Consider the following 27,955-nt stretch of genomic DNA (forward strand, 5'->3'; position numbering starts at 1 on the left):
CTACTAAATGCCCGGCACAATTCTAGACACTAGGGTACACCAGTAAATACGACAGACAAGGGCCCTCTCCCTGGGGAGGGCCCAACTGAGTGAGTGCTGAGATAGCTCTCCTGTTTCTTTTCATTGAAAACCCTGCATTGATCTTGAATGAAGTTCCTGGCTAGTTGTGAGATGTTGGGATGATCACATCTTCAGAACTCAGGGACTTCAACATTATATCCAGTGTTCCCTCTGGCCTCAGATTCCACATGTATGCAGATTATGATGCAATGCTAAGCATATTCAGAAAGTGGGAGACGAACTGCCATTCATCTCAGCATAAGCCCTCATTCCCTCTCTCTCCTCTCTCCCGAGGTGCTTCCCTCCTGCCCTCTGTCATAATCACATGGTACTTGACAAACATTAGAGGTCTGTCCTGCTTCTCCAGTGCAATCTCAGAAAATAAAGCCTGGTATTGACATGTACCTTGACTAAGAGGGCCCCAGTATAATCCAAGCTAACTCTTCCCCTAAATATTGCAATGGTGCTACCTTTTTGTTAATTGTAAATATTGCTTATGTGCAACTAAATGTAGATATTGCGCCAGTTGCACTGCCTGTAAGGGACATTCCAGCCCCCACCTGCTGCTTGCAGAGTGTCTGTAAAGGCACAGGCATTGTAAGTCTTTCTCCTTTTGCAATAAGGGAATGAGGGTCCAGGCCCCAGGGCCTTGTAAAATGGATAGGACTTTGGAGTTAGGGCCATTTACTTTATCTGCCTGATCCTGTTTTCTCACCTAAATTGAGACTAGGGAGGCCAGCCTCCTGTGATTAAATGAGATGGTGGAAGTAACGAGCTAGCCCAGTGACTATCCAAGAGAATTTCTTAGCAGCAGTTCTTATCGGCACCCTCCCAAGGCTGCCTTTAGGCTTCTGGGATGCTGCAGTTTGGATGTCATGCTGGGGGAAGGCATGAGGCTATAAAATGGACCAGCCAGCCTTTCTTGCAGTCTCATCTTCTTGACGCCCCTTCACAGAGTTGATGTTATTAAATCTCCACTTCCCATTCTGTTTGCACAATTCAGCATTCCTCCTGCTAAGATGTAGCTACAGATGTGCCTTAGACCTGGCCGTCCAAGATGGTAGCCACTAACCACATGTTGCTATTTAAATTTAAATTAATTAGAATGAAATAAAATGAAAACTTTAGATTCTTAATCACAGTCATCCCATGTCTAGCACTCAGTAACCGCAGGCTATTGTATTGGGCAGTGCAGAACATTTTCACAACTGCAGAAAGTCTCTGCACTTCCAAATTTCTCAAGAAATTATTCTGAACTCTAACAAGGGAAATAGTTGTTGATGCTCATTTCATGTTGACTTTGGGTAAAGTTAGTTACGATGAGTAGGGTTTAGCCTTAAATCCCTCATTTGGACAGTGGTTCCCAGTCTTGTTTCTCTGTTCATTCACTCCCAAAAGATACCATAGACCTTGGCAGTGACAGGGCCTCCGGAATGCCAGTGATGGGGTTTGGGAGATGGGAGCACCCACTAGGTGGGTGTTTCAGAATCCCCAGGGGAGTGTTTACTGGAACTCCCTCCCCCACCCAAGCCTTACCGTCTCCAGGGGGAGTCACTGAGATACCTGAGAATCCACAGTGAGGGGTCAAACTGCCTGGGCTCAGATCCCAGTTTGGCTGCTTAATAGCTGGGTGACCTTTGGCATGCCATTGACCTTTCCCAACTTCCTTTTATCAGCAATGGCACTGTGAGCTCATAGCAAGGCTGCTCTCACGTGGGGCCTAATGTAGGACCTGTGTGCATGGAGGAGCTGATTAAGGTCAAGGTCATGTGGTGAAAAGAGCCCGGGATTTGGGTTTAGATGGGCTTTGCTTCAAATCCTTTGTGACTCTGAGCACATTTTTTTTTTAATCCTTTCTGCATCTCAGTTTTCTTGCGAATGAAAAGTAATAACGATAGGACACACCTCCCAGGCTTCCAAGCACTAAATACAGTAACGTATTACTGTATTACTGTGGTAATGCCTAGCATACACCACATCTAGTAGGTGCTTCTCCCTGGCACACAGCATGGGACCAGTTTGTCGTTAAGGCTGCAAAATATTCACCCCCCTGCCCCAACTGTGTGAGTTTAAGGCACACCCTCAAGAAACTTCTGTGTATGAAGGAAAGCACATGGCATGTGGCTAGCACTCAACAAAAGTGAGTTCTGGTCTTCACTTACACTTCCAGCCTCTGTGGCCTTGACTGTGTCGATCAACCTGTTTGGAGCTCAGAGAAGCCTGTCTTGCCAAGAGGAGGGATACAGAGGTGAACAGAGTGATGCGTGGACACAGCAGCTTTGGAAAATGGTGAGGAACTGTGCAGAGTAGCTATTTTTATTACAGGACATTTATAACATCACTTGGGACTTGGGCAGCTCTATGTTTTTAGATTATTATAGGACTTAGGCTGAAGCTTTATTTTTTCCATGTGGTGCCAATTAGAGTGAGGCCTTCTAAAATAATGGACTGGTTAATGGAAAAAACACTCAGCTTGGCAGTAATCCACTTAGTGCCACTTTCTCCGGGTTCAGTGAGTAAACAATGAGGATGCTTGCTCATGGGAAGATGCTTGTCCATGAGAGGATGATCACCTACGGTGGGCTGCCAGTCTATGGTAGGATGCTGGCCCATGGGAAGACACTCACCTATGGTAGGCTGCCCGTCTACAGCAGGACACTGGTCCTTGGGAGGATGTCACCTATGGTGGGCTGCGCTTCTACAGCAATTCACTGGCCTGTGGAGGGGGGATGCTCACCTATGTTAGGCTGCCCTTCTACGGCAGGCTGCTGCCTCATGGGAGGATGGGCATCCCAGGGCACATGTTTGTCCACTGAAGGATATTTTAGGCTGAGAGAATACATGATTTGGAATTTGCATAAAAATCAGACAATTATTTCACCAAAAATTCTGGAGATTACTAGCTTGGTTTATTCTACAGGTGTGAGCTAGGAGTGGATGAGAAGGAGAGGCACCATTACATTTATTAAGTGCCTACTGTGTGTCCGCTGTAGACTTGTGTGTTGCTAAAGTCTCCCAGCAGCCTGAGGAGGAAAGACATTAGCTCCATTTTACTGGTGAGGAAAGAGAGAAGAGTCACTTACTTTGGGGCCCATTAGTATAGAATTCAGGGGGTCTAATAATTTCAATGAAAAAACCCACGTCTTAATTTTCACTAACTTACAACAGAAACCTTGCTTCTCTTTCGATTATGAATGCATGCCACAAAGCAGAGTGGCATTAGCACCTCCTTGGACTTTGTCATCAAAGAGCTGGGAGATGTTCATGCCCCATCACAGCCACTGCATGATCTTGCAGCAGCATTTAGTCATCACTGCTGCTCTGACATTGTTGTGGCCATTAGACTTCCCGCTAGAGCTTTTTACTTAATGTGCTGACAAGGGAACATATATTTCAGCACGAATTTGTTTTTTTAAAACATTTCTGTAATTGGCTTCAACATAATTGGTTTCCTTTGCAATCCCACTATTTAATCTAATGAATTTGGAAAACGTTAGATGGAGATGGGGCTCACAGACGTCACCATGCTGCCAAAGGGAGACAGGGCATGAAGGCTGAGAATTGCTAAAGCAGAGAGTCAGAAAGGTCAAAAGTATTGTCCGAGTTGGTGAAGTCAAGATCGGAGGTCTGGGTAACTGAGCAGAAGAGATGCAGGGGGTCTAGGACCAATGAAGAGTGGTGAGGAGGAAAAAGTCTGAGAGGGGTTGAACTCTGGCCAGGCTCAATGATCCTCAGAAGCATGGCCCAGGCAGGGGATGAATTTTACCGCCATTTAAATGACATAAGCCATGGAGGTATATTCTCACGACAGAATGAGAATGAATGAGCTATGACTATACACGGTGACCCGGACTAATCTCACAAGCCTCATGCTGAGAAAAAGAAACTGTGCACAAAAGCATACAGACCACGAGATTCTAGTTGGAAAAAGTCCAAGAACTGGTAAAACTGATGTACAGAGAGAGGAATAAAAACCAAGGGTGTCTGTGGAGCATGTGGACTAGCAGGAAGAGGGCATGGGGAATCTTCCGGGGTTGATGGAATGCCTCATCTCTTGATTCAGTGGTAGTTACCAGGGTGTATACATTTATCAAAACTCAAATGATACACTTAAGTTCTGTGCATTTCATGGTATGTAAATAATACCTCAGTGATAATAGTAAAAATTAATGATCTCCATTTTACTAATGCATCAATGAGGACAGAGAGAAATTAAGAAGTGTCCTTACTGACCTGTCCTCTTACCAAGGTGAAGCAGTTGGAAGGAAAGTGGGTGCAGTTGACTAACCCAGTGGTTTCTGTGTGGGGAACCCCTCGTTCAAATCCCTCCAAGTGGCAATCCACCTCACTCAGAGGAAAACCAAGTCCTTACATCGTCCCACAAGTAGAATAAATAAACAAATTGTGTTACAGTCATACACTGGAACACTGGTCAGCAACGAAAATAAGCTGTAAGTACACATTAAATATGATTGAATCTCACAAAGATGACTCCAAGCGAAATAATCTAGTTGTAAAACAGGACATAGTGTATGATTCTAGTAAAAATGGAGCAGGCAAATTAAGCTATGGAGTTAGAAGTAAGAAGATGGCGCTGGTGTAGGGATGATAATGGTGGTCACGGGGGGCCTTCGGGGATGTTAGTCATGTTCTCCTTACTGAGCTGGGTGACGCTTACAGGCGTTGATTTGTGCCCTTAGAAATAATGGCATACACCACTGAAACTGTTAAGGCTCACGATCAGAAGCAGGGGCTCTGTGTTCCATGTAAATGGTGCCCCCTGGATTTGTGCAACCCTGCAGCTCTGCTTGGAAGCTGGTTGTCCCCGAGTCAAATCCAGGCCGAGGGCTGTGGCACACACCTGTAATTCCAGGACTTCGGGAGGCCAAGGCAGAAGGATTACTTAAGCCCAGGATTACTTAAGCTGGTTTGAGACCAGCTTGGGCAACAAAGTGAGGCTTTGTCTCTACAAAAATTTAAAAAAATTAGCCGGGAATGGTGGTGCACACCTGTGGTCCTAGCTACTTGGGAGTCTGAGGCAGGGGGAATATTGAGACCACGAGTTCAAGGTTGCAGTGAGCTGTGATCATGTCACTGCACTCCAGCCTGAGTGACAAAATGAGACACTCTGTCAAAAAAAAAAAAAAAAAAAATTCAGTTGCCCCAAACATGAAGAGGGAAGGTGATATGCCAATGCCATGCAGCCATCTCAGGGGCACTTTCCACATGCAGCAGAGGGACCACTGCCCCCACTTACTCAGGGTCCTGCACGGAGCCTCCCACACAGTGGAATCTCTCAGGCACGGTTTTCCAGTCTTTAGCCATTTTCACCATGGCACCTGCGTCAAGGACCCCGTAGCCAAAGAGGTGATTAAATTCCAGGCCGACCCCGTTACGCCGCCACTGGTGGACCTCGTCGTGAAGCTGGTTCCGTTTGGAGGTGAGCACAGTCAGATGCTGCATGTCCCGCCAGGTCAGACCCAGGCTGGATACAGGATGCAGAGAGCGAGAGGGCAAGGGCAAGAAAGGGAGAGAGACACAATGACTAAGAGAAATATCACCCGGGACACAGACTTCTAAGATTTTGGAGTCTCTGTGAACTCTCAAATTCAGGGGAGGGTGTCCATGTACTATTCAGAACCATTATATATGTGAATTAAATACATCTTCCTGCTTCTCTTACTTAAACTGATTTCAGAAGTCTAACACACACACTGGAATGGCTAATGAAAAAGACAGACAATGCCAAGTGTTGAAGAAGACGTGGAGCAAATGGAAAACATGTACTTTGGTGATGCGGGTGCAAGTTATTCCAACCAAATTGGAAAACTGGTTGTATCTTCCAAAGTTAAGCTTAAGCGATGGCCTGGAAATTCTATTCCTAGGCATATACCTGACTAAATGCGTACATATCCACCAGACCTGTGTACTAGAATGCTCCTAGCCCCAAACTGTGAAACCCCCACATGCCATCCAAAAATAATGAGTAAACTAACTGAGGTGTAACTTACAGAATATGGGGTACTGTACAGCAATGAGAATGAATGAACTTCAGGTACTCTGAATAATATGGAAAAATCTCATTAATACCATGTTGGCCTAAAGAAACCAGGCAGAAAAAAGAACACAGAGTATGATTCCACCTGATTAAAACATAGAAACAAGAACAACGAATCTATGCTGTTGGAGGTCAGGCTAGTGGTCAGCCTTGTGGGGTAGTGACTGGGAGGGGACACAGGGAGCTGCTGGGTGCCAGCCATGCTGTTTCTTCATCTGGAAACTGGCATGTGGGTGTGTTCCAGTTTTGAAAATAAGGCTACCAGTTCTTCAAGGGTAGAGAAATTATCTTCAGCGTATTTGTATCCTTAGTGTCCAGGATGGTCCTTGGCACATTGTTCGTTCAGTAAATAAACTAGGCTTCTTGTAAGTGTTATTGTTTTTGGAAATTAGTGTCTATTACTACTCAATGTCTTTGTTTTTCAAACTGCAAATCCTGATTTGTTTTTGGGCCAGGTTATTGCACAGGTTATCTATCTGGGCTGCACATGAACATTTTCTCCTGGGGCATTTAACATCTCATTGTTCAGGCCTCATCCCAGACCAAGGAAATCAGAATCTCTGGGAGTGACACCCAGGCATTGGAAACTGTTAACACTTCTCAGACCATTCCAATAGACAGCCAGTGTTGAGAACCAGTGATTTAATGGCTTAAATCACTAACCCAGTGGTTTCTGTGTGGGGAACCCCCCCACTCATCCCATCCAAGTGGCAATCCACCTCACTCAGAGGAAAAGCAAGTCCTTACATTGTCCCACAAGTAGAATGAATAAATAAATTGTACTTGTCTCTGTTATTATTTGGATATTACTATTTGGATTTGCTGTTCATGCAGAGACATTCAGTCTTGACTGAATACCAACACCTAATCAGAAGCAGAAGCCAGTTACCCATACTCTGCACCCAGAGTCACAGGCTCACAGAGCTGCTGCCTTATTGGTCATCCTCACACCCTAGTCTACAGATCAGCAACAGGCTGGTGGCTTAAGCATTCCTGGGGAACAGGCATTGAAAAGTCAGGTTCCTGGGCCACTCATCCCTAGGGATTTGTATTTAGTGAGGCTTGGGTGGGGCTTGGAAATATATTTTTTAAAAAACTTTCCCCAGTGTGCTGAATTTTACTAGCTATGAGGGAAATGCAAATTAAAACTATAATGTGACTCCACTGCACATCCATAAGAATGCTAAATGTAGAAGATTAATAATACCATATTTTGGCAAGGATGTGGAGCAACTGTAATTCTCATATGCTGCTCAAGGTAGGGTCAATGGGTATACCCATTCAGGAAACTATTTGGCAGTATCTACTAGAGTTGCACATATATATATTAATGACTCAACATTTTGACTCCCTAGTAGACACTCAACAGAAATGCATTTGTATGTTCACCAAAAGACATATACAAGAATGTTCCTTACAATATCACTCACAGTAGCCCCAAATGGAAACAATCCAAATACCCATTTATACAACAAAGTGATATTCAACAATGAGAATGAATGACCTATAACTACATACGGCAACATGGAGGAATCTCTAAGAATGCTGAGCAACAGGGCACATAAATGGTCTGTTTCTTAATTTGGGTGCAGGCTACATGGGTCTGTTCATTTTGTTAAAATGTCATGGAGCCATACCTAATGAATTTCTTTGTATATACTATACTTGCTAAAGAGTTTACATTAAAAAATCCATCCCAGGCTGGGTGCTGTGGCTCATGCCTGTAATCCCAGCACTTTGGGAGGTCAAGGCAGGCAGATCACTTGAGGTCAGGAGTTTGAGACCAGCCTGACCAACATGGAGAAACTCCATCTCTACTAAAAATACAAAATTAGCTGGACATGGTGGCGCATGCCTGTAATCCTAGCTATATAGGAGGCTGAGCCAGGAGAATCGCTTGAACCTGGGAGGCAGAGGTTGCAGTGAGCTGAAATTGTGCCATTACTTTCCAGCCTGGGCAACAAGAGAGAAACATTGTTTAAAAAAAAAAAAAATCAGAGCAAAACATCTTCTCAAAAAAAAAAAAAATTCCATCCCCTGGAAGGTCAGTTGGAAACACTGTTCCGGTCTAGCGTGTGGACCACTTTATTCCAGGTGATTTTCTTGAGACAAAAACTGATCTCCTTATGACATCTACCCCTCCAGCCTAGTTCACCCTCTAGAACCACAGATAAAGCACCAGGTCATATGAGAGAAACCTAAATATTTGAAGGTGGCAGTCATCCCCCACTAAAATTCTTTGAAATTTCTCGGACATTGGTGATACTGGGAGATGGGAGCAATATTTCCTGTGACTCGAGTAGGCATTTTCAAGCATTGAGCAGAAAACTACATTAAGATATTAAACTACAAAGTGACCACTGATTAGGAGAGAGAGATGGTTTTCTTTTTCTCCCCTGCAGTCATGGTGGGAGGAGTGTTTTTCTCTCTGTTTCAAGTCCTGATGGGCATACATTTAGATAATTTGTTGTTATGCCCTGTGGAGGCCCATTCCCTCCTCCCTCTGGGCTCCTGCTTGGAGTATCTCATCCTGAACGATGGTTTTCACTTTTGGCTACTGGAATCGCTTCGCCTAAATCTAGAGATGCCTTGGAGTTTCTCCAGGGTAGCTCTTAACCGATGACTGACTTATACAAGAAGATGACAGTCCAGCTCCCTTGCCTGGAGGTAGAGCAAACTCTGAGGCCTAATTTACACTGGAGATTAGGCTGAGGCCAGAACTCCTGAAGTTGAGCCCTTGCTTGAATTTTTCCCCTAACTTCCTTCCCCTACTCCCTTTTATCCCTAACTTCCTTCCCCTACTCCCTTCCTGTCTTTCCTGGGATCCCTTCCTTAATAAATCACTTGCACCAAAATTTCACCTCAGGGTCTGCTTCCAACCTCAGAAAGTTGGTATCTTGAAGAACTTTAGGATTAGCTCCCATGATGGACTTACCCACAAGCTGCCAAGTGTTACATTTTTTTCCTCTTTATGCCAACAGAGAACATTAAATTCATGATCATTGCTTCAAAACAAAGAATGTCTAAATGGTGACTGCTCTCTTTCCTGTAGGATATCTGGACATATGTGCTAAAAGAATGTGACTGATCCAGGCAGAGCCATGAATCTCTTTAGGAGTCCAGCAGCCTCGCTCCTCCACTTTGATTTATTTAGGTCTTTCATTTGTATGCCCGTGGGTCTAGGCAGAGGCATAGGATTTTGTTTCTGAAAAATCCCAGAAGACTGTGAGTCAAGTCCTGACCTCTGAGGTTGAAAGGGCGACCAGAAATCCTTTTCACTTTAGGAGCACTCCTGTTCCCTGGCCCTGTGCCGACTCAGCTACGGGCAGCAGGCTCTGCCATTTGTCTGCTTGCCGATGAAGTGAGCAAGCCTGGCTCAGGCTCTAGGACCCACTCAGGCCCTGAGATGAACGATTTCATCTTCAGGAAATGTACATTGCATGTGAATAAATTTTGGTTTCTGTGCTTGCAAAAGCAGAGGTCTCTGTGCCTAATAGTTAAGCTTTGACCAGTGTCTTGGCATCATACATTTTCTATCTGATTTTTGTTAGAGGAATCAAAGTTTAGACTTATCCAAAGAGAGGAGTCACTCTCAATTTGGGGTCTTATTTGTAAAGGGAGTATAATTATGCTTTTTCTCCGTGAAGGTAGAGGGTTGAACTAAGTAATCTTTTGAAGCCCTCTTCTATTCTTGCCTCCTTTGCAAATCAGAAAATGCACTGCATACGTAGAGAGAGACAAGTAGGGCTGCCTAGAGATTGATGCTGGGAGCTCCGGTTGCCTAGCAACTCTACTGCCCTTTCCCAGGAGCCTGAATCCAACTTCTCACAAGTTGTTGGGAGCTGTAATCTATGACAATTCCCTACACACCTGGTACTTACACTCACACTATGTATGTGGTGTCTGAGGCCCATGTGTTCATTCTGTGAACATAAGGCCAGCCTCACGTATCACTAAAAGAAGGCAGAGTAGCAGGTGGGCAGGTACCTCCACTGCTGCTCAAATCCAAAGTATGTCCAGTACGTGGCCTCTCTGTAGGATGGTGATGTCATAGGAGATGGCCTCTTCTTACCTGTAGCTTGGAAGTTTTCCCCATAAAGCCCATCTTTTGGTCTACACTGTGTGACTTTGCCCATCTTGTCTCAGTGTTAAAAAGTGAATCCACCTCACAAATTAACAAATCTTGAGTAGCAGCACCTTGTTTGCTGCATGTTCTGAAACACCAGCTCTTCACTTAGCTGACTGTGAATATCACTGGAGTAGAACAGCACAGGAATACACAGAGGATAAAGGGGTAAATCTGATGAAGAAAGAAATATCTCTGTGCCCTCACTGGGTATCTGAGTGAGCTGCTGATATGTGCTGCTGGGTGGTGGTGTGTGCTTCAGAGAATGTGGTTTGATGGGGTGTGTGTGTGTGTGTGTGTGTACATGCATGTGTGCAGGCAGGCACATGGATCACTTAGAAATGCACAGCAGAGTTCTTTGGCCCTGACTATTCGTAGCCTCTCACATCCACTTTTGTCTGCATGGACACCTGGCATGTGGGCAGAGAGACACGTGTTAGTCCACCCTGCAGGGCTCGCCCTGGACCCAGAGCTATGAACATACTTAGCCTCTAGAGCCAGTGCAAACACACCAGCTGCCTCGGGGGCAGCTGCAGATGTCCCAGAATGCCTCAGAGTGCAGTTGCCGTACAAATCTGTGGTTGCCTGGAAGGGAAGATATTGAGTAATGAGTGAATAAATCACGCTATTTTGAACCCCCACACAATGTGGAGCAGGGGGTTATCTACTCCATTTATTTATTTATTTAGACAGTCTCACTCTGTTGCCTAGGCTGGAGTGTAGTGGCACAATCTTGGCTCACTGCAACCTCTGCTTCCCAGGTTCAAGCGATTCTCCTGCCTCAGCCTCCCTAATAGCTGGGATTACAGGCACGTGCTACCACGTCCAGCTAATTTTTGTATTTTTAGTAGAGATGGGGTTTTACCATGTTGGCCAAGCTTGTCTCAAACTCCTGACTTCAGGTGATCCACCTGCCTTGGCCTCCCAAAGTGCTGAGATTACAGGCATGAGCCACTGTGCCTGACCTACTGCTTTTATTTAAACTACGCTTTGTTCCCAAGAAGATTAAGATGAAACTAAGGGTAAACTTAGCATCCATATACCTCTCTTTTGCCTTAGATTTTATCTGAGCTTCCTGGTAGCCCATGTAAAAAGGGACACATAATCAGTTATGGTTACACTGTCCACAAGATAAATCAGTTGTTCAAAGAAGCCTATGTGTGGCTATTCCAGAGACTAGAGAGAGATTTATTTCCTGAATCCTAAAAGGAAACCCTATGAGGTGGAAAGTGATGTCAATACCCCTACCCTAGTTTTGCTGTATTGGGACTGATCCTTGGAAGGCCAAAGGCCACTTCATCAACATTTCTTTTTCCTTCGTGGAGGGAAGAGGGGCATTCCCAAAGAGGGAAGAATCAACATACTCAGCTAAAGTCCACCTAGAAGGGCAGGCTATTAAAAAGTGTTTCTCTACATGTAAAATCCACTGAGAGATTCTGAGACGTGTTGAGTGAGTCAAGACAACTCAATACGTGGGTATCAGCTCCACAACTCTTATTTGGAGGGGAGACTGGTGAACAGATTTTTAAAGGGCTTTCACAAAGTGAAAAACCTCATTTTCAATGTTTGGGAGAGCCAGGGTGTTCATTACAATCATGTATAAACAACAGGAATTCTTCCTCTGTCTGTAGGATCCTCAAGAGAGCCTATTATTTTGAGGAAGAAATTACCAGGGAGGTTTAAGGGCATCTATTGAGCAAAATTATAGTATTCAGAGGAAACGCAAGGACTTTCCCCAGCCCAAGTAGAAAGGGTCATAAACAAAGGTTGAGGATGAGGTTACACCACTGAGAGGCCTTAGCTTCCAGGAGTGAGAGTGAAGCGTCACCTCACCTGTCCCTGTCTGCTCTGCCCTTCTCCCTTTCTGTCCATACAACTTATAGGATAAGACAAGTGAAAGCCCCCTTCTGTTTGGGAGGAGCTGGCACATTCTTCATCCTCCCCAAGACCAAGGGGGAATGCAGGAGGGCTGATGGGAGGGACAGGCTGTTAAGATCTGTGTCCCTTCCAGGAAAAGGGCTTCTCCTGGCTCACATGAGGGCATGGTCAACTTGCAAAGGTGGGAACCACGTGGGAGTGTGGGATCCAAACACTGGATGATAGTAATGATTTGTTCTGAGCTCCTGTCCTCCTCTCTTGAAAAACCTCAGCGGAGATGGGTACAGCCAGTCAGGGTATAACTCATGCATGACTACTGGACCACGTACTAAATCCTGGTTTGGAGGCATGAGAAAAGGCTGATCTGAGGAAAAGATCCAAAAAGGCTTATTGTGCTTTACAGATGATGCATTTCCCAGGGGCTTGGAAAATTCGTCATTACATTTAGTTGCCGAGAAAGAAAAATTTTTTTTTTTTTGCTCAAAAAAGAGCAACAATCTAAATCTATGATTATTAACCTTTTTGTTCTAAAAATCACGGATCCATTTTAAAATATGATTAAAATCACAACTCTTTCCCTGAGAAAATAACAGATGCATGTGCAATTTTAGGGAGGTTTATGGATCCAGAAAAGTCCATCCACGAATGCTGTTTCTTAAATTACTATAAATACACAGATGGGTTCTTGTTTCAGATGGGGTCACGGTGTGATGCCTCGGTTCTTACAATGAGTTAGTTATTCTTGTAAGTGATGGAATGGGGCAACTGATTGATGAACCAGACTTTGTCATTATTTGTAAGCCAAAAACGGGAAATAAGAAAATCTATGGAAAATGATCTGGAAAGGAGTCCTCACTGATCGTGCTACTAGCTTGCAGATGGGAGGTCTGTGCCTTATTAGAAAGCAGCGCTGGGCATGTAGAAAAGAGGTCTTCCCCTCACAGCCTGAACCAAGGCTCTGAGGGAGGGGACAGGAGGGGAGCAAGTCAGTGTCCCAGCATCCCACCCTGACACAGAGGCGCAGTGGCCCTAAGGAAACAAGGACAGAAGGAGCTGCACTCACCACACCGGCCTCAGGGTTCCTTTTCCTCCCGTTGCTGAAGGTGGAAGCCAGGGTGGAAGAGCAGCTCTCGTCGTAGAGGGCGGTCCTGCCGTCGTTGATGGCCGAGTTGATGGAGATGGTCCACATGCTGGAGGCGTAGCCGTCACAGTTGCAGTCATCGTAGCTGCCACCGTCCCCAGAGGCCCACACGTAGATGCTGCCTTTGCCGCCGCGGCCCTGGGGAGAGCAGGGGAGACGCTGCCGCTACCCCACAGCCTGGGCTGCAAGGGGGCAGGGGTGGGTCCCAGCCCAGGGGAGGTCCCTGGCCCAGGAGGGTCAGGAGTTGGGCTTCTTCGGCAGCCGAACCTAAAGATGGGCTCACTTTTCCAACTGGGTTGGACACCATATCCTTCTGGCAGGGCGTCGTGGGAAACTTTTTTTTTTCCGGGAAGAATCCAATCTACAAAAGTCACCTGAATTTACAATTTAAGCTGGGGATAATGATGTAAGAAAAGTGGGAAGAATTGCCTTAAAATTTACAAATAAACTACTTTTTAAAAATGCTATAAAGGTAGTACATGCTCACGAGAAAAAGTCTAAGTATACGGAAGGGAAAATAAAAAACTCTCTAGAGGTAATTATTAAGTCATTCTTACATCTCCTTCTGTATCAGACATTTTTCTGTGAAGATGTAAGTATATGGACATATACATAAGCTATACAAAACATTTATAGAAGATATATTTCTTTTATTTTAAATAGCTATATATCAATACATAAATTTAAATATGATATGTAGACATTGTAAATATAAAGTACAGATTTATCCCAAAATATATAAACATCTTACATATGTGTGTGTGCATATGTATATTTTTTTCTTTTTTATTCAACTGGATCATACTAGAATCCTCTTAAACACAATAATATGACATTTTACTTGTGAAAGGGAACACCAAATACAGGAGGAAAGTCTACTAGGAGCAAGTAAAACACACAGTGAATAAAATCTTAAACACATAGTAGTGTGCACAGCAGTGACTGCCACATGCTAATTAGTTTAAATGGCAAGCTTTGCATAAATCCCTGCAATCAGCACGGTTCTTCTCCTGAAACCATGTTCCTAGAGGTTTTAAAAAATCCTTTTTTTCCCCCTTGTCTTCTCTGAGTATTCTCCTCTTTACCTAAACAACCCAGGATTGGGCCATTTGCTTCTGGCTTCCCACTTTCCTACCCCCACGGTAATGGGGCATGGGGCTGCTTAGTTTTTGCCTGTGGGCTGGGAGGGTAGACAGGAGCACAGCCATGCAGTGTGGGAGGCAAGGGGCAGGCGCGACCTCCAGCGACCCCACAGCCTGGCCCAGGGTGACTCTGTGACCCCTCTAGAGGCAGAAGACAGAAGAACTTATCACGGAAAGTCTCTCCCTATGTGGCCACCAGGTGTCCACAGTCCTTATGCTTGGAACTGACACAGAATCAGTGGTTTAAGGGTGGAGAAGTCAGAAGGAAGAGAGATGATTGGATTACCTCCAAGCTCTCTCTGCTTCCTGACAAGGAGACACTTTCAATTACTTCTAACAGGACCGGGAGTTAATTAGCCTGTGATCGACTGAATCGACAAGTGAACAAATATTTATTCAGTCACTAGCTGGGAACTGTTTGCAGCTTCTTGATAGATCTATGCTGGAAAACTCCAGCCAAAACAAGGACTTGCTCTCAGAAACCAGGACAGCAAGGGAAATAGATCATCCCTACAGTTGGTGTGGAGGATCTCTCAAACAGACTCAGATTTGGGCTTGATACCAAGAAATAGCAAAGTGTGGCCAGGCGTGGTGGCTCATGCCTGTAATCCCAGCACTTTGGGAGGCTGAGGCCGGTGGATCCCCTGAGGAAGGGAGTTCGAGACCAGCTTGGCTGACATGGTGAAACCCTGTCTCTACTAAAAATACAAAAATTCACTGGGTATGGTGATGCATGTCTGTAATCCCAGCTACTAGGGAGGCTGAGGCAGAAGAATCACTTGAACCTAGGAGGCAGAGGTTGCAGTGAGTCAAGATTGCACCATTGCACTCCAGCTTGGACGACAGAGCGAGACGCTGTCTCAAAAAAAAAAAAAAATAGCAAAGTGCAACTGATGTGAATTACGATAAATGGGTGAGGCTATCTGCAGAACTTTCTCCTGAATCAATCCACATGTGGGCTACTAGTGAGGTGAAGCGACCTTTGCTAAAATGAAGGAAATCGATGCTAAACAATCTCTTCTTGGTGTGGGGAGTGTGGTAGATTGATTGTGACTCTAATTATTCTTGATTCCCTGTATTTATGCCCTGTACACTATGCCTCTGCAGCTCCACCCATCAAAAGGAGGGGTCTATTTCCCACCCGTAGAATCCAAGCTGGCTTTATGTCTTGCTTTGGCCAACACAATGTGGTGGAAAGTGATTGTGTGTCAGTTCCAAGCATAAGTCTCAAGAATGCCTATGTTCTCTGATCTCTCCCAGAACTCCATTGCACTGTGAAGATAAGCCTAGGTTAGCCCCTGATTGATAAGAGACAAGTATTCCAGACCAATTCACTGCCCCTGCTGCCAGCTGCCGGGCACAGGAGGGAGGCCATCCTTCGTCAGCTGGTCTCTAGTGCACTCTCCTAATATTAGCCAAGCTTGGTCTAGATCAGCAGAACATCCCTGCTGACCTGTACAGCCAAGAGCAAAATGAAATGATTGTTATTTTAAGCTACTGAGTTTTGGGGCAGTTTGTTAAGTAGCCAGCTCACTGATACACAGAGAGCAACTGTCAGCCTGTTTCTGAACCGTAGACAGCAAACATTAATTTTGTTTTAAACCATCAGATTTGCCCACAGGAATACTTGCTTTTCTAGGAATATTAAACTTTGTTTTCCTAAGCTAGGTAGGTCACATGAGGCAACAATAATTGCTTCTAGTGATTGGGTTTTAGCACCAAATGGTCCCTGGCTTCTGGAGAAGATGGGCCAGTGAGGAAAAAAACCCAAGTTCTGGGGGCAGAAATGAGCGGGGAAGGGACCTCCATAAGGGTACTGAGAGCCAGTTATGGGACGGGGCTGTTGCTGGCATGCCACTCTACTTTGGTTTGAACTTATATGTCCCCCACCAAATTCATATATTGGAATGTAAGACCCAACGTGATAGTCTTAAGAGTGGGAGCTTTAGGAGGTAGTTAAGTCGTGAGAGTTCTGTCCTTAGGAATGGGATCACTGCTCTTATAAAAGGGCTCCAGGGAAATAGCTAGGCCCCTTTTAACCCTTCCACCATTGTGAAGACCCAGCATTTGTCACCTCTACAAGACACAGCAACAAGGCACCATCTTGGAAGCAAAAACAGAGCCTTCGCAAGACACTGAACCTGCCAGTGCCTCCATCTTGGGCTTCCCAGCCTCCAGCACCGCAAGAAATAAATTTCTGTTCTTTGTAAATTACCCTGTCTGTCGCATTATGTCATAGTAGCATACACTTTCCGGTTAAAATAATGGCCTATGAACCATTTTTGCCTCTCAGCTTCACCTGAACAGGAGCTAGGCAGAAACCGAGACAGAACAACTATGGCTCACATCTAAACCATAACCCGTTAGAGGAGAGAGGGCAGAAAACAAAGGCTGACAATCACGGCAAACATTTCTATAGCACTTACTGCATGCCAGGGACTTGCTAAGTAAGTTACATATTATTCCACTCAGTCCCCACAGCCACCCTACAGGCAGCCCCATTTACACTAGCCAAGGAAAGGATACAATACTTAGGAAGAAACTCAACAAATTAAAAAAAAAAAAGCTAAGGAAGTGCTAAATAAGGCTTTGAAACTCTCTGAACTCTGTGGAAGTGGGGATGAAGATGAAGATTTGATCCCATGGAAAGATATTGGCCATGTTCTTGAATAGAAAGACAGGATCACAGAGAAGTCAATTTTCCCTATGTTAACATACAAATGTAACATTATCCCAATAAATATACAATGTATCAATTGAGATTCAGCCAGGCAAATATTGTCACATTTGACAGGTCACAGAGGGAATTTTATCCAGTGAACAGGTGACAAAGAAAAGCCTGAAACCCAAAAGGGATATGGGAAGTCACCCATGGGTTAGAGGGTGACCCTGGGGCTGGAGGACAAAGGGAGGCCATGGCCCGGGAGCCAGCGCTGTGGGCGGAGCTGGGTCTGCAGGGGCGGGGCTGTCTGCTGGGGGTGGGGGTCTCCGCCCTAATCTTGCAGCACATGCTCAGTGTGTGGAAAATTGATTGTGACTCTAATTATTCATGATTCCCTGTATTTATGCCCTGTGCACTATGCCTTTGCAGCCCCAGCTGCCTGAGGCAAGTAAGCCAGCCTGGTGGCTCATGCCTGTAATCCCAGTACTTTGGGAGGTGGAGGCTGGAGGTGAGAGGAGCGCTTGAGGTGATGAGTTTGAGACCAACCTGGGCAAAGTAGTGAGAACCCCACTCACTGCCATCTGTACAAAATAAAAAATTAGCTTGACGTGGTGGGGCACGCTTGTGGTCCTAGCTACTCGGGAGCCCATGAGTTTGAGGAATTTGAGCCTGCAGTGAGCTATAAGTACACCACTGCACTCCAGCCTGGGTGACAAAATAAGACCCTGTCTTAAAAAAAAAAAAAAAAGGCAAGTTCATTTAGGTGAAATTAAATGAGTGGTGCAACTCTTCCTTTTGGAGTTTGGTGAGATTATAGTGTTTTTTAAAAGTTTTCATCAAATGGAAACTTTTAACCTAGGCACTATGGCATGTACTTAGCCACCCTGGTTCTCAACCATTGTGGACTTTTGCTCTAGAGGGCAGTGATGGAGACATTTTTGGTGGTGACAGCTGTGTGCGTGTTTTACTAGCATCTAGTGGATAAAGGCCAGGGAGACTACTAAACTATGCAAAGGACAGCCTCCTCACCACTGACAAAGCAGTATCCAGTATTCCGTCCAGGATGAGAAACCCTGCTGACCCCAATGGTAAAGAGCAGTGAGTTGGGACTTTCTGGGCATGACCTAAAGTAGCCTCTCACGAGCCCAAAACTTCTGAAATGTTCATGCAAATTTTTTATTTTTCTCATCATATAAAAAGAATGTTACAAATTGCTTATTGTCAGCTAGGGTGACATTCCAGCTAGAGACTGGTGCAGTGGCTTGCTGTGTCCCCAGTGCATCACCTACGTTTGAGGAGGTAGAAATTTGAGAAACCTGTGGCTAAAGTGAGTCAGTCCCTTCACCCTAACCAATGGATAGTGACCCAAGTTAATGACCAGAGCAGGCGCCAGTCCAGGGTGGTGCAGGGTACAGACCCCTCGTGAGGCAAGCCTGGGAGAGCTTATCTTTTTGTAAACACGCAATTATAGTAATTTTTTCCAGTTACCTTGATTTCTTCATACAACATTAGCATACCTTAGAAAAAGTTATTGCATTTTTTAGTATGAAAATAATACTTACTGTAGAATAATTGGAATATAGAAGATGAAGGAGATAAAAATCCTTTATAATCTTACATAAATAGATAATCACTGGTGATATTTTGTGGATGTCTGCCAATTTCACATATAAATGCAAAGGATAAGAACAGTCTTGAAAGTGAAATTGGGATAATAAAAATAGATTGACTTTCCTGGCCTGCTTAAAAAGTATTTCTTACTATTATATAATTAACATTTCTTTTTGTGATTAAATAATCTTCTACACCATACTTTTTAAAATTAGTTTTATTACTTAGCCATTTTACAATTTATTTACACCTCTTCTTTTTTTTTTTTTTTTTTTTTTTTTTGAGACGGAGTCTCGCTCTTGTTACCCAGGCTGGAGTGCAATGGCGCGATCTCGGCTCACCGCAACCTCCGCCTCCTCGGTTCAGGCAATTCTCCGGCCTCAGCCTCCTGAGTAGCTGGGATTACAGGCACGCGCCACCATGCCCAGCTAATTTTTTTTGTATTAATAGAGACGGGGTTTCACAATGTTGACCAGGATGGTCTCGATCTCTCGACCTCGTGATCCACCCGCCTCGGCCTCCCAAAGTGCTGGGATTACAGGCTTGAGCCACCGCGCCCGGCCTACACCTCTTCTTGAATGAACATGGAATATTGTCTCTAGTTTTTAATAAAGTACTGTATGTTTAAAATGAACATTATCTTATACATGTCTTTGTATCTTTATTTTCTGAGGCAGCATTTCTAAAAGAGGAAATTTTGGTTGAAAAAAATGAATGACGATTCTTGGTCCATCTGCCATATTATTGCTCTTGATAAAGTTTGTTAACAGTGTATGTGTTTACCAGCAGAGCATGAGAACTCCATATTCAATTCACATGAGTTATGATTTAGAACTGTGATTTCTTAAAATATTCTTGCCAATTTGGTGGGCAAAAATAGTACTTCACCTTGAATTTATCTTTTTGTGTCTTTCCTGCTCATTTGTATTCTTGCTTTGTGAGTAATTTAGCAAAGCCCCAATACCCAAAACATAATATCCTCTGCCCATTCTTTCTCTTTCATAGTATTCTTTTTTTTTTTTTGAGACAGCGTCTAGCTCTGTCACCTAGTCTGGTGTACAGTGGTGTGATCTCAGCTCATTGTAGGCTTTGTCTCCCGGCTTCAAGATAGTCTCCTGTCTCAGACTCCTGAGTAGCTGAAATTACAGGCACATAGCAAGCACCATGCCTGGCTAATTTTTCTTTTTTTTTCAGTAGAGACGACAGGATTTCATCATGTTGACCAGGCTGGTCCAAAACTCCTGACCTCAAGTGATCTGCCCACCTTGGCCTCCCAGAGTGCTGGGATTACAGGCATGAGCCACCTTGCCTGGCCTAATAGTATTATTTTTATTGGTTTGTAAGAGCTCTTCCCATATTAAGACACTGAGCTAGATTTTTATTATCTAGATGCATATATAGTTACTCTGTTTTTCCTTTGCATTTAGACTTGCAGGCATTTTTCCATTATATTACTTTAATCTGTTATTAAAATATGAATTTTAAAATAAACACATATTTTAAATTGTACATAAAACAATGGATTGATTTATGAATATTGCCTTTCTGCACTCAGAGTTCATGAAAGTTTTACTCAAACTGTTCACAGACATCTTTGACATTTTCATGTTTGTCCTCACTAGGTAAACTGGTTACCTCTTGAGCTACCTAACTGTTTACATGCACACTGTGGTAGTCACTACTGCTGCTCGCTAAATATTTCAAACTGTCCATGGTCTCAGCCCATGACCAGGCCTCTTTGTGGTTGAGTGAAGTCTTATAGGTCATTTAAATCAATGAGTTGTGAGTAGGAGTGATGATAGGTAGTATCCTTCCTAGTTTGGAACTTTCTTTTTTTTTTTTTTTCAGAGGCGGGGTTTCTCCATGTTGGCCAGGCTGGTCTCGAACTCCTGACCTCAGGTGATCCACCCACCTCGGCCTCCCAAAGTGTTGGAATTACAGGCATGAGCCACCGTCGTTTGGAGCTTTCACTGGCCAGTGCCAGACTCTGCAGAGCCCCTCTGGGTTCTGTGGTAGTTCAGCGGGAGTAGGGTATAAGGTTCTCTGGCAAAGCCAAGCTAAGGATGGTACAGTCGGCCTTGGCCTCTGATTTAATTCCTCACTTCGATTCGGTGTTTGATGGCACCTGTGGTCATCTTTAATTATTGTGTGTTTTTCTGTATTACCTCCTTGGAGACCAGAATTCTGTGTTATTCTGTCTCACTACTCAAAGGATCCAGCCATCATGGTCATGAATCTTTCTGATGTCAGAGGTGCTGCTGAGTTTACATTCACGTCAACCTCTAACCCCGGGTGACTTTCTCGCTGGGCCCAGGTGGGCCAGCACTACCAATAACGCCGAAGGGTGGGTGACCAACTTTCTTGGTTTGCCCAGGATTGAGGGGTTTCTTGAGATGTGGGACTTTTCAGTGCTAAAACCAGGAAAGTCCCTGGAAAATGAGAGAGTTGGTCACAAGGATCACCTGAAATCCACCAGACTTTTCTCATAGTTCTCTTTATCCCAGAAAATGAAAGGAGGGATGGTATCGGCACCAACTGTTTCCAAGGCTGAGCTGCAGATTCCACGCTGCAGCAGTTCTGCTCAGTTGCGACCTTCATCTGGCCGCAGAGCATAAATCTGGGCTAGCGGAGTAATCCTGAGAGCTCCTTGGCAGGAGGCATTCATTGTCTGCCAGAGGCCCTGGCACTTGCTGCCACGGCGTCCGACCTATGACTGATTAAATTTCAGCAGGTGGCACTGTGGCCTCCCCTCGCCCACGCCTGATTAATCACTGTCTCCCCAGGCAGCCTTCTGTCCCCTGCTTTCCTGGATGGTGGTTGTCTTGTAAGTGGTCCCCGTCCATACATTCCAGCTGGAAGAAGACCTGAGATCTGTGCTTTGCCCTTTGCAGCCCCTTAGGGAATAAACAATCAATGCTCCGTCTCATCTGTACCCTAGAGAATTTTTGTAGCCTTGTCTTTAAATATTCCTAAAATATTTCCTCCAGTAGCAACTCCAAAGAGTGATTAAGAAGACTGTAGTCATCAGAGCCAGCAAAAGGTATGCCAGGGTTGCCCCGGGTGGCTGCATTTCCTCAAGTTGTGGAAAGGAGTTCATGAATCAGTTGTCACTTTCAAGACCTTGTAGCGTTACCCGAATTCCCTTTCTGATTGTCGGAGCAAAATGAGATGTTGTGTCCCATAACGGCTGTTCTTTGCAGCCCCTTCTTTGCAAGTGTTACATCCTATTCCTGAACAGTAAACACATCATCTTGCTAGTGCTTTATTTATCCAGAGAGTGATGACTCTAAGTCTGATTTTGCTTAAACTGTACTTTGGCAGTTGTGTGTGGGCCCATATCCCTTGGACCTTAGAACTCCTTGTGCCTGGGAGTTTCCAAATATCAGTATACGCATACATCTTTTTGTCTAAGGGCTTCCTCCCAAGAGGCTGAAGGCTGCTGTGTGTATTATCCTCAGGCTGAAAGCACTGAGGCATTTACAACCTTTTGGGAACAAATTTCATTAACGGGTTTTATTTCAGCTCCTTTGCCACAGGGTGGGATACCTTTGGGGTGTGTTCTCAAGTTTTGATGTGGTTTTCTAAAGTTTCCGGGTGGCATGAAGCTCCAGTTGCTGAGAGTGATGGCTGGTAGGATAACATACACTTAGCTGATCCTGTCTCTTTCCTGCACACCTCCCATTCATTACTGGTATTCGCTTTACCTCCTTAATAAACTACTTTCCAAATCTTGCCTCAGGATCTGCTTCTAAGAGATCCAAAACTGAGACAGAAGTCAATTATTAAATCCTTTCATAATTCAGGGATCTCTGACTGTCACTCTCTTCCCATACACAATGTGAGAAATGCTGTAACTGTAAACCCAACATGTAGCCTACAAAGCTAAAGATTAAAATAAAAGAAAAAAAGAATTTCCTTCTTGCCCACTCCTCACCACTTCTCTTTAGTATTTATTAAGCAAATGTAGGGGTTGCAAACTTCAAATCCCTAAGGAACCAGGTGGGTGATGTTCGTGTGAAGCAGGCGCCAGACAATTGGAGATGGTGAGATCTATGGCAAACAATGTGTGTCCTGATAAAAGTCTCTTATCTATCTCCTCTTTGTTCTCTTCCTTTTAATCCTTACTACCTTGGTCAAACAAAACAATGTAGGGATGCTCAAATTCAAAGACAAAGGTAAGAAGTGCCTCTGTGTAACAGGTAATTATCTGACTCCTTTATTTATGTGAAGATTGCCTTTCAGAGGTGGATTTTCCCTTAGAGTAAACCAGACAGTGGAAGTCACTGGGAGAAAAACTTCACTAATGCACAATGCACCCTCACTTTCAAAATGCTACGATGCTGTCCAAAAATTGTCACCTTGAAACAAGAAAAACATTATTCCCACTGTTTGGGGAAATTTATTCCCACTGCTTGGGGAAAAGTCAAATGAGAAATCATGTATTTTTCATTATACTCACTCCACTTTCTAAAAGATGTTCATGCTGTCATCTAAAGATCAGTCATAACAATTTTTTCTCTTAAGCTTTGGCGGGCTCGGCATGTTCTGCAGGACTATCACACTTGAAAGGGCCTTTTCACCTGCAGCCAGGGAGGCTACAGATGGAGGAGAGAGAGAGATCCCGCTTTAAGAGGCAGTGGAGCGTGCAGAAATCCGTGGGAAGTGATGGGGATACCCAGGGGTGTGGAGCACTGCCACCACCTGTCCTGTCAGTTTGGACAGAGGGCAGACATCGCCTACCTGCCTGACTTTCTTTTGGCCTCAGGTGTCAAAAAAAAGTGCTTCTCAGTGAAAATCCGTGTCTGCTGAGGAAAGGGGGATTGGCCAAGTGTTCTCCTGGGCACCTGCTGTCACTTGGTCTGGAACTTGGATGTGTAACCATTTCTCTCCAGTCATACAGTGAATAGTGCAATTAAGAAACAGGCTGTCTGTGCATCAAAAGTTTCATCCTAAATACTTCCTAAGGAGACCAGGCATTGAAACAGTGCAGGGACATCATTTCCTGCCACCCGATCCTGTTGGCAGACATTCTCTGTAAACTGCATTGTGTCACTCAAATGTCAGGGTTCCCGTTGCTGTTTCAGATGGGTTGAATTTCAACAGCAGACTGGCATAACCTTGTAATAAAGCATTTTCATTATTTCCTAAACAGGGTAGCAATGGACATTTAGCTGCTGTCACCGTGATACTCACTTCGAGGACTCTGTTTCCCATTTCGTAATTGTGTTTCTGGGATCTTTACCTTTAATGTAAAAGTGCTGAATCTCTTAAGGTGCGAGATCTTTCCTTGACTTGCTTAGAAAAGTTGTCCTCCACAGTCTTGGGGTAACTTAGGACTCTGGTTGGGAAACTTGTCATGTTGGGGAAACATAAAACCTTGAGGTTTCAGGGGTTTTTCCTCCAGTTTTTCCGCTTCCCAAAAGGAACTTCCAGACTCATGAGGGAAGGGTGGCTGTTACTTGCAGGGAGAACGCATAGGTGTGTGAGTGCTATAATTTAAGGGAAGTCAGAAGAATCTTCTAAAGAGGGGTGTGCTGGTAAATGTTTAACAACCAGTTCTCTGAGGGGAGCATAAAAGTGCTTTATTTATGGTGTTTGTCAATTTCCATGTCTGATTTCAGGCTACCAATGTGATGTTATTGAGAGCATTTCAGCACAGCACTGTCCCCAACTTGGAAACATCTTTCTCTCTTAGGACTGCATCAGGAGAATTTGCCCATGCTCCTTCCTTCAAGGAAGCTATGTCAGAGAAGGGAGGGAGGGAGACTTCTCAAGGTCCTGAACAAGAAAAAAGTTGTCATTGGATCAACTATTGACCATCTTGGCTGTAAAGGAGAGGGCCAGGTGACCTCAAGGTGACCTTGAACAGTGACCAGGTCATTCCCATACTGCCAAACCTCTTTTTCAACCATCTGTTCTCAAATTGGAAGGTGTGTTAGTTTTCCAGGGCTGCTACCAAAGGACCACAACCAAAGGACCACACACTGGGTGACTTAGACAACAGAAATTTCTTTCCTAGAAGTTCTGGAGACAGGCGTGTCAGCCAGCCTTGCTGACACTTCCATTTCCAGAACTTCTAGGAATAGAATCCATCTCTAGAAGTTCTGAAGACATAATAGATTCTATTCCATTCCTAGAAGTTCTGGAGACAAAATCTATCCCATTCCTCTCCCAGCTCCGGGTGGGCTGTTGGCCATCTCTGGCTTTCCTGGGCTTGTGGATGCATCTCCAGCCTCTGCCTTCATCTTCACATGCTATGTGCATATCTGTACTCAGATGTTCCTGTTCTTCTTCTTTTTTTTTTTTTTTGGTCTTTGAAATAAGGACACCAATCATATTGGATTAGGGGCCCACCCTACTCCAATTATGACCTCATCTTAATTAATTACATCTGTAATGACCTTATTTCCAAATAAGGTCACATTCTCAGGTACTGGGGATTAGGATCCCAACATATGAATATTTGGGGACATGATTTAACTCACAACAGAAGAGGTGCTGATATGATTTGGTTGTGTCCCCTCCCAAATCTCATCTTGAATTTCCACATGTTGTGGGAAGGATCCAGTGGTGGGTAATTGAATCATGGGGGTGGGTCCTTCCCATGCTGTTCTCATGATCATGAATAAGTCTCATAAGATCTGATGGTTTTAAAAAAGGGAGTTTTCCTGCACAAGCTCTCTTCTCTTGTCTGCCACCATGTAAGACATGCCTTTCACGTTCCACCATGATTGTGAGATCTCCCTAGCCATGTGGAACTGTAAGTCCAATAAACCTCTTTCTTCTGTAAATTGCCCAGTCTTAGGTATGTCTTTACTAGCAGCATGAAAATGGACAAATACAGGTGCATACAGTCTTATATTTCTGTTCAGCCCTTTGAAAGAATTCAGCAGTTCAGAAGAAACTGCTCTATCAGACACCTAAGAAGACTGTGAATATAGACGACTATTCTTTGATGTTTTCAGAGGAGAAAGAAAGGGGTTTTGCTGGAAACCTTCTGACTGACCTCTGACCCTGCAAGTTCTGAACCTTCCCAACAGAACCACATTTTCTTAGTTTTGGAGCCTCATCTTGGGGATGGTGTCTCTCCTAATTTTGGACCAAAATTTCCCTGAAAGCGTCTAGGGCAAGTGGCAGCTGGTGCAGAGGCCGGCAGGTTGTAACAAGCAAGGGTGCCAATGGGGTGGCGTCCAAGTGGAAACACCTCTAAGCATAAGCCTCAAGGAAGAGGAAGGATGGGTTGGAGAGTGAGAGCCACAGATCTGGGAAGAAGCAGACAGGGTGGGCGTGGCCTAGCCCCGTGACTGCAGAGCCCTCGAGTAGCTCTCCATACACTCTTGGGGATGGCGTCCTGCAGCCACCTTGGATTAGGATGCCTGTCTGGTCCCAGGCACTATGAAGCCTTGCCTGAATCCATCTCATTGCCCTGATCCCTCCTGGTGCATTCCTTTTTTTTTTTTTTTATTTGAGATAGCGTTTCACTCTTGTTGCCAAGGCTGGAGTGCAATGGCACATCTCAGCTCACTGCAACCTCTGGCTCCTGGGTTCAAGCAATTCTTCTGCTTCAGCCTCTCAGGTAGCTGGGATTACAGGTGCCCACCACCATGCCTAGCTAATTTTTTGTATTTTTAGCAGATACGGGGTTTCACCATGTTGGTCATGCTGATCTTGAACTCCTGACCTCAGGTGATTCATCTGCCTTGGCCTTCCAAAGTGTTGGGATTACGGGAATGAGCCACTGCGCCCAGCCCCTTCTGGTGCATTCTTACCAGAAACCTATTTAGTTGAGCTATCTAGGCCTCTGTTTCTTCAACACAGGGACAAATGGCGTATGGCTCAGTCATCACACAACCCACCCGTCCAACCCATCGCCCTGGTGAGGAAGTACAAGGCTGCTCCTTTCTGGAAATGAGTCACCTCTGCTGCCCTTTTCTATTCATTACGGCTTTTAAGAAACCACATTTTAGGGTCTTAGGATCTCAGGATTACAGGATTTGGATCCTCAAGATCATGTAGAGCAACACCTTGCAAAGTTTAACGGGATCTTGTTAAAATGCGGCATCTGTTGGGCTGGGGGGAGGAGGCACTGAGGTTTTGCATTTTTCACTCTCCTAGGTGGGCTATGGCCACACTTTGAGAAGCCCTGTCTCAGACCGTTTTGCAGAAGGTGAGGAATGGAGGCACTGACTAGTCTGAAGTTCCCCAGCCACTGGGGGCAGGACTGAGGTTAAAACTCAGGACTCTCCCCTGTCAAGAGAAGCTCTCCACCTTCTGAAATATCCCTGCAACAGGACAGACCTGCTGCTGGGCAGTGCTGGCTCTTTAGTGAAGACGGGACGTGGGCCAGTAGCAAGAAAAGGCTGATTCTGAGAAATGAGCCCTCTCCTTTGGTGCCCTCTGTGCTTTCTTCCCCAGGGGCCTGTGACAGCTGTGGTTGGAGGCGCCCAGAGTGTCACAAAGGCCTGGAAGGGCCTGGCTCTGTTTCGAGGAAAGTGACTTTGCAAAGCCAGTTTGGGGGTTAGATCCAGCCTGTGTGCCAAGGTTGGCCAGCCCCTGAGCTGTAGGGTTCCACTTTGTTTCAAATATTGTTTACTATTAGTTTAGGGCTGAGACCCTGGGGAAGTTACATGTGAACTTGCCAATTTTTGTCGAGTGAGATGCTTTAGTCTGGTGAGACGAGGAATGTGTGTAAGCAAGTAACAATTTAGTAAGGATTCAAAGTTAGATTTCTCATGGCTAAATATAATCTAATCAGACTGAGCTCATTTCATCAGTTCTTTTACAAATCTTACATTGCCTACTGTTCAGAGGCTTAGACTCACTAGGAATACAAACACAGGCCACAGGGACAGAAGCTAAGGGATGATTTTGGAGGCTGTGAGTGGTGAAGAGATGGAGAAAAATGGGGTAGGAGAGGCTGGGTGTGGTGGTGCACAGCTGTAATCCCACCTTGGAAGGCTGAGGTGGGAGGATCTCTTGAGTCCAGGAGTTTGAAACCAGCCTGGGCAACATGTTAAAACCTCATATCTACAAAAAATTAGCTGGGCATGGTGTTGTGCACCTGTGGTCCCAGCTAGTTGACAGGCTGAAGCAGGAGGATCACTTGAGCCCAGGAGGTTGAGGCTGCAGTGAGCTGAGACTGTGCCACTGCACTCCAGCCTGGGTGACACAGTGAGACCTTGTCTTAAAAAAAAAAAAAAAGAAGGTAGAAAATCTAGTCTAAAAAACCAATAGTAATAGGCACACACACTTAGTTCTAAGCTTCCTGGCAGCCAGA

The 27,955-nt window shown here is 44.8% G+C and overlaps 1 protein-coding gene across 1 annotated transcript in view; it reads right to left on the reverse strand.

Moving 5' to 3' along the window:
* The window catches only part of PCSK2 (proprotein convertase subtilisin/kexin type 2), a 252,707-nt gene that overhangs the window by 10,223 nt on the left and 214,529 nt on the right, over positions 1-27,955 (reverse strand). The window contains exons 9-11 of the mRNA XM_012474808.2: positions 13,186-13,401; positions 10,729-10,829; positions 5,318-5,545 (exon numbers count right to left, since the gene is read on the reverse strand). Of these exons, the coding sequence (XP_012330231.2) occupies positions 5,318-5,545; positions 10,729-10,829; positions 13,186-13,401 (545 nt within the window). The remainder of the gene's footprint in view (positions 1-5,317; positions 5,546-10,728; positions 10,830-13,185; positions 13,402-27,955) is intronic.

Source organism: Aotus nancymaae, unplaced genomic scaffold, assembly GCF_030222135.1.
Source record: "Aotus nancymaae isolate 86718 unplaced genomic scaffold, 86718_ANA_hifiasm-v0.15.2.pri h1tg000001l, whole genome shotgun sequence".
NCBI lineage: Eukaryota > Metazoa > Chordata > Mammalia > Primates > Aotidae > Aotus > Aotus nancymaae.